A 12854-nucleotide genomic window follows, 5' to 3' on the forward strand; every position below is an offset into this window, starting at 1 on the left:
GTTATGATGTGCCTGCTATTTTTGCTTGCTGTAAACGTGTCCTGCCTGATGACTGCCAATCTAGTCTCCTCTTTTGCCCTTCTGTGTAGTTCCTGATTTATTTGCTACTGGTAAACAGAGCAGTCTGGTGTTTTTAGGTGTGCTTCCTATTTTGGTCACATTTAGGCCCCCTTTTATCAAGCTGCGTTAGGATTTTTTTTATCTCTGGCTACTGCGGTAAAAGTTCCGATGCTCATAGAATTCCTATGAACGCTGAAGCTTTTACTACAATGACCCGCTATAAAAATCCCTAACGCAGCTTGATAAAAGGGAGCCTTAATGAGAAAGTGTTAATGTTCAGAAGGATTAAAGCTGAGCTCCCATAACAGATTCAAAGGTTATATATTTGACTTTATCCTGTTTGATAACATAATAACCCATGTTGTAAAGAAATTGGACAAATCATAGGATTTAGGAATATCTTCAGCAAAGCTGAACTTATCATTGAAAGCCTTAAAGATCCAGCTTTTGCAGTGCTAGAATAAATGGTGTGTACAGATATTAGTATAACTAATTGCTTTATTTCTTTTGCAGATATGTACACATGTGGCTATAAAAGACATAAAAATAACTGTACTGGATCTAAGGTGATATGAGTGAAGACCAAGCACAAGGGGAAAGGGGCTGCCATATTTCCTACAGAAATAATGACTGACATTTTATATTTATAGATTTAAATGTATTGTTTGATATTTATTGCTGCACATTTTGCATTTTTTTTTTTACAGATAGGTGTCGCAATGCTATTAATCCTATTCACAATTTGTATGTATGTGATCATGTGATCTAAGAATAAATGAACCTTTATACTACACAGGTGAACTTTGGTGGTAGTGCAGTGTTTGACTTGTTTCAAAGCTCTATGTATATTATATAACAAGAACGTGCATGTAGCTTTGTTTCAAATTTGATTCAGATGTATTTTAGCTGAATTTTCAGAACCTGAAAGCAGATAATCCACAAATCATCATATGTTAGTTTAAACAATTTCTACAGGCCAGTGTTTTGAACAGCCATCACATCCTCACTAATTGCACACTAGAACAGACTGCCCGAGTCTTTACATCAAGCTGCATCACTAGCAGTATTCACTTTTTTGAGGTTGCTTTAAACTCCTAACTTCTACTCCCCATAAGATACCTATGCCCATCTTACCATTCTTCCTGTGAGAAACTCCCCAATCCCTATATAACATAACATACATTTTTATTTATATATCGTAAAACCATTTGGTTCTAAGTGGTTTACAGAAAGAGGTAAAACTGACCAGAGTCAGTGAGCTACAACATATCTAGGTAAGAGGGGTGACAATGGGGTTTACAAGGGGGAATGGTATATATTTACAAGGAGGTAGAGCTGACCAAAATCCTCGAGTTACTCATGGTATGGCTGAGCAGAGAGCAATGAAAATTATGGTACTGTTTGTCTGTTTAAACTAGGTTGTAAGTTCTTCTGAGAAGGGACCGTCCTATTACATGTTCCATTGCAATAGGTGAGACATTCTAGGAATGTGGGTTATCTCCCAGTGGTCGCGTGCCATATGCAGAATGAATCCTCTTCGGATTTTTTTCTTTAACTCTCCTCTACTTTACTGGGAGCTCTAGCACCACCTGTAGTTTTTCCCTTCTGCACGCATGCCTGAAAGAGTGTTTCTGTTTGGATGTCCACAGAGTTTATTTACACTATTTAGAGATCACAAATGAGTTTCTGACCATCTTTTTATGCTGACTCATTCTTCTAAGTGGGGCACAAGGCTGATGTTGGTGTCAGTGAGTATGCTGGGGGGAGGCTGCTGTGAAAGTATATGAATGGGAGAGCAATGAGGGAGGGGAGGAGCTGCTGCAGTGTGAGGGGAAAAAAAAGCAGTTGGCAACTGCAAGAACTTTACAGGATGATAAAGCTGGTGATGATGGGTAGGGCAGTCAGTGAGCACATAAGCAGCAGGCAGCTGCACCACACCAAAAGTGTTGCAGTATGTGTGTTTCTCTGGTAAATCCAATGCCATATATGAGTATCCCTTTGAAAATTTGGGCTGGAGAAGTCCACTGCTTGTGCATACTAAGTGGAAGGAAGTGTAAAGTCTGGGGAATTTATTTATTTAATTCATTTTTCTATCCTGTTTTCCCCAAAGAACTCAGAACAGGATACAGGTTAAACATATACAGCTCTCCCTCCAGATTCGTGGCTTCCCTAATGGCAAATTCAATTATTCACAATTTTTTTTTCTTCTTTTTGAAGGCTGTGTCTGAACCTCCCCTGGTGTCTGAACCTTACCTGGTGGTCTAGTGGCAACGCAGAGCAGGATCAATCATCCTACGCTCCTGCCCCGTGCAGAGCCGTCATCAAAATGGCTGTCATGAGTTCCCATTGTAGTCTTAAGACTACAACAGGAACTCACAGCAGCCATTTAGATGATGGCTTTGCATGGAGCAGGAGCCTAGGAAGATCGATCCTGCCCCGTGTCACCGCTAGACCACCAGGTAAGGTCCCGGGAGGGAGGCGGGGGTAGGTCAGAGCAGGCCCAAAAACTTATTCATGATTTTCCCTATTCACAGGCCTGCTTTGCACCTAACCTCCACGAATATGAAGGGAGAGTTGTATAATATACAGTTATTCAAGTCATTTTAATTACTTGGGCAATTTCCTTTAAAAAATGCCCTAATATGGCCTCTACTCTGTCTATACCCTTTCAGAGGCTCAAAGAAAAGTAAAACAAAAAAAACCCATATTTTCTTTTGTTCCCCCTCCCTCATTTTGACCTTTTTGACACATTTTTCTAGATTTCTGAATTTGGCCTTTAATCTCACTCTTTGGGGTTGACAGTTCTTGGCATACATTTGCTTTTAAAGGCATTGGGGAATGAAAACAACTTGTCTAATTTCCCTATTTCTCAGCTCATTACCATAGCCACCAGGCCACTCTATTCAAAACATGTGTTTGTGCAAAATCCTATGCTCAAACACAACCTGCTGCTTCTCCCACACCTAGAACTAAGCCCTACAATTTTCATATGCTGCTTCTGGAGAAGTGAAGTTTTGGTGTTAGGGAGTTATAAACAAAGATCCTGATGTGCTGGGACCTGGGGAAGAAAGTCAAGAAAAGAGTGCCCAAGACTGACTGATAAAAAAGAAGTTAATGGGTCCCACAAACGTATGTTTGCCTAGTTCTCAATATAGTGCTAGTATGGCTCTGGCCATGGGATAGTGGCAGACTAAATTTTAAAATCCATCCTTTGAAATCCATTGAGACATTATCACACTTGGTTTAATTCTTTCCAAATCAAGAAAATGTTTGGGTACTACTGCATTGAAGTGCTTTCCCTTCACACTTTCAAGTTAAAGAAACAAAAATACATATCCCCTTGCTTAATTCCATGAGATATGATCTGCATGCTTTTCCTAGTACTGTAGTTTCATGGAGCAGAAAAAGTTATGCTACTTGCCAATTTAGTATTTAAAATTTTAAAGACTCCTGCAGAGGGAAAGTCCAAAGGCAGGCCTGAATTGGTGAAGAGTCCAAATTTTTTTTCTTTTCAAAATGAATTGAGTCAAATTGATCCACCCAAATGGAATCGGTGAATGGATAAAAGACTCCCGCAGAGGGAAAGCCCAAAGGCAGGCCTGAATTGGTGATGAGAGTCCAATTTTTTTTTTCTTTTCAAAATGAATTGAATCGAATCGATCCAGCCAAATTGAATCAGTGAATAAATTTGAATCATGAATCGGGCAGCATTAGTTAATAGTGACAGCATGGTGTGCTCCTTTCTCTTTTTGTCACCTGCCCCTTCCAACAATCCTGACTCTAACGAAATTGAATCTATTTGATGTATGTTACGTTTCATTGGAATACTCCATTGGAAAAGCATTTCATAGTATCATTGCATAATATCTCATGGAAATTTTGTTTTTTAAAGGTCTGCAACATATTACATGGATCAAAACAGAACTGGACACATTAGCTAGTAATTATCTCAAAGCAAGATCTGAGAGAAAATATTTAACTACTATTCAGGGACCTAATAATACTACTTGTGTTGAAAACTTGGAGATTTTGAATTGTTTTTACAACTATTATAGTGAGTGTTATACTTCCATTATACTAGGGATTGATGACTGCACATCTTTTCTTCAAGAACTTTCACATCTTGTCATCACTGATAGAGAAAACAATATTTTCACAATGCCAATAACTGAATCTGTTATGACTGAGGCTCTCATGGAAATGGTTAAAAATAAAACTCCAGGGCCAGATGAGCTTACTGTTGAATTTTATGCAGCATTCCAGTCTCAATTAGTTCCTAAGTTGGCATCTTTACTTATTTTATGGGGTCACAAAATATTAATGTCACTTTTACGGAGGGCACAATAATTGTTCTGCCTAAAAGTAATAAGGATGCCACGCTAGTGCAAAGTTATCGACCTTTGGCAATGATCAATGTTGATGCCAAGATCTATGCAAAGGTATTAGCTAATAGATAACAAGAAAATTTGTTTTACATTCTCTCTAAATATCAAAATGCTTTTATGAATGGTCAAATGTCGAGTGACAATACTAGATTATTAATAGAGGTCTTGCAAAATATACCAAAGACCAACGATCAACACGTGGCCATATGCTTGGATGCAGAAAAAGCTTTTGATAGAGGTGAGTGGTCTTTTTTTTTATTTGGTGTTTTGAAATGGTTTGGTTTTTCACAGAATGCGATTAATATGATCAAAGTTCTCTACACCAAGCCTACTACCAGGTTATATATAAATGTCAGTTGTCTTTAATTCATCTAGAGCAGGGGTCTGCAACCTTTAAGACATAAAGAGCCACTTGGACCCGTTTTCGAAAAGAAAAAAAAACTTGGAGCCGCAAAACCATTATAAAACAAATCTAACACTGCATATATTGTTTCTTATCTTAATGCTATATACAGGATCACTAAATTGAAAATAAAATCATTTTTCCTACCTTTGCTATTTGGTGATTTCATGAGTCTCTGGTTGCACTTTCTTCTTCTGACTGTGCATCCAATCTTTCTTCCTTTCAGCCTCCTGTATGTTTCCTCTCCTCCAGACCCCATTCTCTCCCCAACTTTTTCTTTCTGTCTCCCTGTTCCCCCTTCTTTCTGTCTCCGTGCCCTCCCCCAAGCCACTCGGTTTGCTGCCACCGCAATCGGGGAACAGCCCCCAAGCCACCGCCGTCCCAAGCTTTCCTTGCAGAAGTGTTGCGCTGACCAGCATTCCGCTCCCTGACGTCAATTCTGACGTAGGAGAGGAAGTTCCGGGCCAACAAGGCATTTCTCCTCATTCCATCCAGCCTGAGCCCCATCTCTCCTTGATCCAGCATTTCCCTTCTGTGTCTGTCAGAATTACCATTCCACCTATTTTCCAGCATCACCCTTCTTTGTGTCCATCTCACCTATATCCCTATCTCACCACTTTTTCAGAATCTTCATTTGTCTCTATCCTTGTCTTTACCCCATGTTCACCATTTGCCCTTTCAATGTCTTTATCCCCCCCCCCCACTTTTTCAGCATTACTTCTATGTCTCTATTTCACCTCCTCTTCATGTCCCCTCTGTATCTCTATCCTTATTCAGTAGGTCCTGCTTACCCTTTCTCTTCTTTGTGTCACTATCTCCATTTTCAGCTTTCCCCCCTTTTCCTTTGTTACTGCACCCTGTAGCTAGAATCTTTCCACCCTCCCTCCACTCCGGCCCAGCCCAGTATGAAATATTTCCTTTTGTTTCCCTCCCCTCTCTCTTTCTCTCTCTCTTCTCCTCCCTCACCCACGAGTCCTGCATCTGGCCCTCTCCCTTCTACCTGCACCTGACAACACCCCCCTGCTCCGCGGCTCTCTTCAGCAACTCGTCAGCAGCAGTGATCAAGACAAGCTGCCGACATCGAGGCCTTCCCTCTACGAGTCCCGCCTTTGTGGAAAAAGGAAGTTGAAACAAGCGGGACTCGCAGAGGGTAGGCCCCGACGTCAGAAGCTGCTGCTGAGTTGCCGAAGAGAGCCGCGGAGCAGGGGATGTGGCCGGAAGCAGGTAGAAGGGAGAGGGAGATAGGAAGGCTGTAGATCTCCGGAGCATGACACCGACCCCGGCCAGGATGATTTCTTTTTCAGGCACCTTACAAGTCCAGCGTCGCGGCGGGAAATAGCCATGCTGAGCAGTGAGCTCAGCACTACACAGATGAAAGCCTTGCTTGCTGATTGGTCTGGCGGCACGGCGCCGCCGGACCAATCAGCAAGCAAGGCTTTCATCTGTGTATGTGCTGAGCTCACTGCTCAGCATGGCTATTTCCCGCCGTGACGCTGGACTTGTAAGGTGCATGCCTGCGTGACACACTACCGGAGCCGCAGCAAAGGTGGAAAAGAGCCGCATGCGGCTCTGGAGCCGCAGGTTGCCGACCCCCGATCTAGAGGTATGAGGCAAGGCTGCCATTTGTTGCCATTGTCATTTAATATTGCCTTGGAACCTTTGTTAATAGCTATCCAACAACATAAATCCATTTAAGGAATTCAGATTGGTGAATGCATAGCCAAATACAGTGGTACTTCGGTTTACGAGTGCACTGGTTTGTGAGTGTTTTGCAAGACTAGCAAAACATTTGCAAAATTGGCACCTCGAAAACCGAGCGTGGCTTGATTTACGAGCCCCTCCCCCTCCCCCTCCCCCCCGCGATCTGGCACTCTCTATTCTGCGATCCGGCACCCCCCCCCCCCGTCGCGATCTAAACTCCCCCAGACCCACCCTAACCCGCTTCTTACTTTCATCTCGGCCTCGGCACCGGCATGTCCTGTGCGTTGGTGCCGGTGCCCGAAGATCGGCCTCCTCTTCTTTGCTGGGCCTTGAGCATCTGCGCATGCTAAAGGCCTGCGAGTTCACGCTCTCTCCGAAATTCTCGGAGATCTTGGAGAGAGCGTGAACTTGCAGGCCTTGAGCATGCGCAGATGCTCAAGGCCCAGCAAAGAAGAGGAGGCCGATCTTCGGGCACCGGCACCAACGCACAGGACATGCTGGTGCCGAGGCAGAGATGAAAGTAAGCGTGTTCGGGTGGGTCTGGGGGACTTCAGATCGTGGCAGAGGGGGTGCTGGATTGCGGGGGGGAGGGTGCCAGATCGCAGGGGGGCCTTCGGGGGGAGCAATGCCGGTTCTAGGGGGGGGGATAGAGCAGCGCCGCTGGCCTTGGGGGGTGGGAACGTATCAAAGCGAGTTTCCATTATTTCCTATGGGGAAACTCGCTTTGATATACGAGTATTTTGGTTTACGAGCATACTTCTGGAACGAATTATGTTCGTAAACCAAGGTACCACTGTATTCAGCTTATACAGATGATGTCCTTCTGTACACCACTATGGATTCCATATCTCATATACTTCAGACTATTACAGGATATTCTGAATTTTCTGGACATAAATTAAATCGATCCAAAATGGAAATCATGCCTCTCAACTGTCCAGGGATAAACACTGAGATACTGGGTTATAGGTTTAATAAGGCAACCTCCAAATTAAAGTACCTTGGTTGTTATTTGGGTCAACTATTGAAGAAACAATGTCATTGAACGAAGAAGCTCTTGTTAAATCAACACTTGATTTGAAAAAAAAAAATGGTCATCGTTGCGACTTTCTTGGTGGGGAAGGTTGGATACCATCAAAATGATGATAATGGCCAAGATTAATTATATTCTTCAGATGTTGCCCATTTATTTTAATGCCAGAGTCTATAGTAAGCTAGAAAAGATCCTTACATCTTTCTTATGGAACAATAAGCCACCACGCATTGCCATTAAAAAACTGAAGGCTAATGTTACTGCTGGAGGAGTTAACTTTCCTAGTTTTTTTGAATACCATACTGCGCACATTTTGAAACAAACTTCCAGTTGGTTTGGTACTTGTGAGAATATAAAAGATTATCCTGAATGGTTGAATATACAGCTAACAATATCGAGCAACTGTCCATTACATCATCTCCTGTTCTTATCAAATAATAATAATATTTATAATCAAGATGTACCGTACTTATTAATAGCTCATCTCAAGCTGTGAAGATAATTGAGAAATGTCTCACCACGCCATTGGAAACCACTTTACATGTACCTATATGGAATAAGCTTTTTTAGAATTCAAGGAAAGATGGAGCGGTCATTGTGCCAATGTGCTGGCATATGGTCAATTTATCATTTAAGAAAAGATAAGTGGTTAACCTTTCAGGAATTACAGCATATGATTTGTTTGATTAAGGTGTACATCCATACTGTCCTTTTTGATATATTTATGGAAGTATTAATGATTATTAACAAATTTAAGGGCTCCTTTTACTAAGATGTGCTAGCGTTTTTAGCGTGCGCTAACCATGCGCTAAATGAAAAATAGTAATGCAAGCTCCATAGAGGTGTTGGCATTTAGCGTGTGTGGTATTGTAGCGCACGCTAAGTGCGCACTAAAACCGCTAGCGCACCTTAGTAAAAGGAGCCCTAAATGTTAATCTACTGTTTAATTTGTTTGTTTTGGTTGGTTTTATCTTTTGTTCATACATATGATCTATATTATATTGTATTGTTTTGAGATTTACATATGTATGATTTTTTTTTCTTTAAATACCAATAAAAATTATTTTAAAATAAAACAGCATCAATTTTTTGTATATACTATAACTCATTGTGCCAAAGCAAGCCGCCTTTTCACAATTGTACTGAATAACAATGCACTTATAAGGAATTTAAAACACTGAGAAGAAGATTCTCAAAACTTGTTGGTAAAATCCAGCGAGTCGATATAGTGCCCATAGTGGGAGCGACTTTTATTTTATGTGTGATTCTCAGCATAATAGCATGCAAATTATCTGCACACTATTTGTGTGGAGAATCGCCAGTAAAGAGTGGGAAGAACTGTGTCTAGCGATTGCTCAGAAGAGCAATCACTAAGCACAGCTCCTCCCTCCTATTAAAGCTGCTCTCCCTGCCCTGGTCAACAGAACCAAAGGTCTCCCCAAGTCCTGGAGGCTCAGCTGATTAACCAGCAGGGAGAGCAGCAGAAAGAAGAGTCTCCCCTCATGCCGACACCCTCCCCTGCCTCTGCCCAGGCCCCCCCCCCCCTAACACACTGATCAAGATCAGCAGGAGAGATGCCTACTCCCTTCTGTCACTACCGCCGCCACTGTGGTCCCCTGCTGCTGCCACCCCCACCACCATCTGACAGCTCCTTCAACACTCCTAGCAGGTCCACTCCCTCCTGCTGCTGGTGATCCCCACCCCTCCTGACAAAGGCTCCCCCCCAGCAGAGGCTTAAGCACCTGGGCCAATCAGTGCCTTAGGCCCTTCCCTGGTGCATCCCTCCAGATGTGGCCCTGAGCTCAGGGCCTTCCAAAACTCAAGACAAACTGCTGGGTTTTGGAAATCCTTCCAGGCCCAGACATTCCTCTAAAAGGAGAACATGTTTGAGTTTTCACAGACATCTGTTAACCCTAGGTATAGTCATCCTACCAAGGCTCTTTAATCCAAGTAATAACACTGCCTCCAGCCCTTCCTATTACTTCCAAGCTAAATGGCAGATGGTTAAGATTTATTAGGAAGGAATAGAGAAGTAAAGAATACTATAATGCCTCTGTATTGCTCCATGGTATGACTGCACCTTGAGCACTGTGTACAATTCCTGTCACTGCATCTTGAAAAAGATATAGCAGAATTAGAAAAGTTACAGAGAAGAGAGACCAAAACTATAATAGGATGAAACAAGCAATTAGTGTAACAGGTATGTAGCTGTCTTTAATAAAAAGGAGAAAAAGTCCAGAAACTATTAAGGTAAATTTGGGGGGAAGAGACTGCTACTAGCATGGTTTCTTGCTTCATTTTGGGATTCTGCTAGGTATCTCTGAGCTGGATTGGCCACTGTTGGATACAGGATAATGGGCTTGATTATCCTTTGGTCTGACCCAGTATAACAACTCATTTTCTGGCAGTGTGATGCTAGTGCAGCACTGGCATTTATCAGTTAACAGCGTGGGATAGACTTGTGTGGAGCAGCTGTTAAATATGGCTGAGAAATGTTACTGCAGTAGCTAGGTTAGATGAAGTGGAATCAGGACTGACTATGGGGTACAGGACCTGGGGTGGATCTTCTTCAGTAGAACCCCCTCACACTACCTCAAGCAGATTGTAGAATGGGGGAATTTCCTCGCCCTCTATAAGTTAAGGAGCAGCAGATAGGGGCAACACTTACACTGATGGCCAGTGCCTTATACACTGTCCCTTGGCAACCACCATGGCTGCAATACCAGCCAGCCCTTATTTATTTATATTGTTGGAAATAGTGATCTTTGGAACAGCAAGTCCTTGGTGTCCCTAATGTCTATTCCCAGTTGGCTGCTGGAGAAGATTTAAAAGAAAAGCAGGATCAGTGGCGAGGACAGTAACTGCTACAAAGCCAGAAGTGTACAGTAGGCTGTATCACGTTGCCAGAAAGAAGAACCCAACGGGAGGCTAAATGAAAGAAAGGTTGCAACTGAGCTGTGGAGCCAGCTAGCGAACCCAGAAATACCAGCAAGGGCATGGTAGGCGGCATCCACCATGATCAGCCCTTCCCTGATGGCCTGTGACAATTGGCCTGATTCAAAACACCTAAGGATGGCTTTGGGAGGGATATAAAATAAGAAATCCTTGGGTGCTCAAAGAAGACCAGTCCAGTTGAGTTCATAATCTACTGGCACTGGAGGAAATTACAGGGACAAAAAAATGACTAGCCAACGGTTACAAACACAGACTTGCAGGGGCTCAATATATTCCCATAATGCATGGCAAAAGGAGCTGATATTCCTCATATAAAGGACAATTCTATAAACCATGTGTCCTCAGTTACATTCCCCTTCTGCATGTAAATATATAGAATACCAGCACTTGTGCAAATGTACACTTAACTGGCGAAAATGCCTTTGGGACGCCTAAGTGCCATTTTATAACAGTTTGTGTAACTTACATAGTAGGTAAATACAAAGCAAGGGTGAGCTTGTAAGTTGCACATGTCCTTGCCACATTTACAGGTCCACAGGTATGCCAGGTTTATGGGATTCTTGTGAAACTGTGGGCATGTACATTTTGGGCATATCAATAATGGGTTATGCTAGTATTCTATAATGGAGTCTGGTTGCCCAGAGGCTTTTGAACATAAGAATAGCCATACTGGGTCAGACCAATGGTCCATCTAGCCCAGTATCCTGTTTCCACAGTGGCCAATCCAGGTTACAAGTACATGGTAGAAACCCAAATAGCAGCAGCATTCCATGATACCAATTCCAGGACAAGCATTGGCTTCCCCCATGTCTGTCTCAATAGCAGTAGACAGACTTTTCCTCCAGGAACTTGTCCAAACCTTCTTGAAACCCATCTATGTTAACCACTGTTACCACACCCTTTGGCAACAAGTTCCAGAGCTCAACCTTTCTTTGAGTGAAAAAATATTTCCTCCTATTAGTTTAAAAGTATTCCATTGAAACTTCTTTGAGTGTCCCCTAGTCTTTGTAATTTTTGATGGAGTGAAAATGAGATGCAGAATTATGCTACATGGTTGTGTATTAACATAGTAAAAAATGATGCTCGGTAAAACAAGATAAATTTAACACACATATAGCATAAATAAAACATAATTACATAGTGAGGGTGAGTGGCACCCAGGGCGGTAGCACCCCTCCCCGCCCTCTTCTCCACCCCTGCTCCCTCCCCCCTGCAACTCCCTAATTCTCCCAGTGCAAGCAGCACCATGAACCTGCAACCTGTGCGGCTCCCACTACACAGTTGTAGAATTGCCCCCATAATGTAGATTAATGTAGTTCAGCCAGTGGTTCCTTTTATTAGACCAATATAAGATCTGGTCAGAAATGTTACTGTGCATGAGCTCTTGAAACCCCATGGACTCATTCAGCTGTCTGGCAGGCAGTAGTGATTGAATTAACTGCTAGACAAATACATTTGTCCTTACACAAGTACAGTAATAAGTATAAATCCTACTAAAAATGGAGGCACTCATGTATCTGGGTCTGTTTGGCAGGATAACACATACTTTGTCATTTTGTGGTGTTTGGAGGGGAGAATTGATAGAACTATCCAGAAAGGCTACAGGGACCTAGGGCAACTGTGATGCTAGCATTGGTAAGTTTGTTTTTTTAAAATTAGGATTTATTAGAATATTAAAAAAATAATACAGAAAAACTAATACATGTACAGCAAAAACATGAAACTGAAAATATTCCGATATTTCAAATTATTTCAAGCCCACTTCAAGGAGGATGTTAAACCTAAAATCTGAAGATGAAAGAAAAATAATATAAAATCTAAACGAAAAAGGCGGCAGGCAAATCAGTATGTTAGAAACTTAAATTATTCCATCTTCATCTACAAAAGAAATATTCGCTCATCCAACCTATTTTTAATAATGGGCTTACTAACTGAAAAGGTTTTTAAGTTGATTGGGCTCTAGAAAAACATAATGGTTATTCTCTTAGCTGATTAGGAATTTGCAGGGAAATTTTGGGGAAAAAAGAAGCATCGGCAGCTATTTATTATGGTAAACTTTGTGGTTGACATGGTGCTGGTGCTGAACTAAACAGAGGATTTTGCACACTCATCCATCCCATACAAAGGACTACAGAAGAAAAAGATGAGAACCGACTTGAATAAAGAAAAATATTTCACAAGAAGTCACACTGCATAGTTACAAGGATGGAGTAATTGGATTTTTTTCTGCCATCGCATACTCTGATTTTTATATTGTAGCTTAACTGACTTCTGGAAATATAGGATATGAAGATGAAATAAACACTAACAAAGTGTA

The 12854-nt window shown here is 42.0% G+C and overlaps 1 protein-coding gene across 9 annotated transcripts in view; it reads left to right on the forward strand.

The window, feature by feature from the left end:
- The window catches only part of STAMBPL1 (STAM binding protein like 1), a 93944-nt gene extending 93086 nt beyond the window's left edge, over positions 1 to 858 (forward strand). For all 9 annotated transcript variants that reach the window (XM_033940220.1, XM_033940215.1, XM_033940214.1 and 6 more), the window contains exon 11: positions 574 to 858. In XM_033940220.1, the coding sequence (XP_033796111.1) occupies positions 574 to 630 (57 nt within the window). In that variant the 3' untranslated portion in view covers positions 631 to 858. The remainder of the gene's footprint in view (positions 1 to 573) is intronic.
- Positions 859 to 12854: the final 11996 nt, after the last annotated feature.

This window comes from Geotrypetes seraphini, chromosome 4, assembly GCF_902459505.1.
Source record: "Geotrypetes seraphini chromosome 4, aGeoSer1.1, whole genome shotgun sequence".
NCBI classification, from domain to species: domain Eukaryota; kingdom Metazoa; phylum Chordata; class Amphibia; order Gymnophiona; family Dermophiidae; genus Geotrypetes; species Geotrypetes seraphini.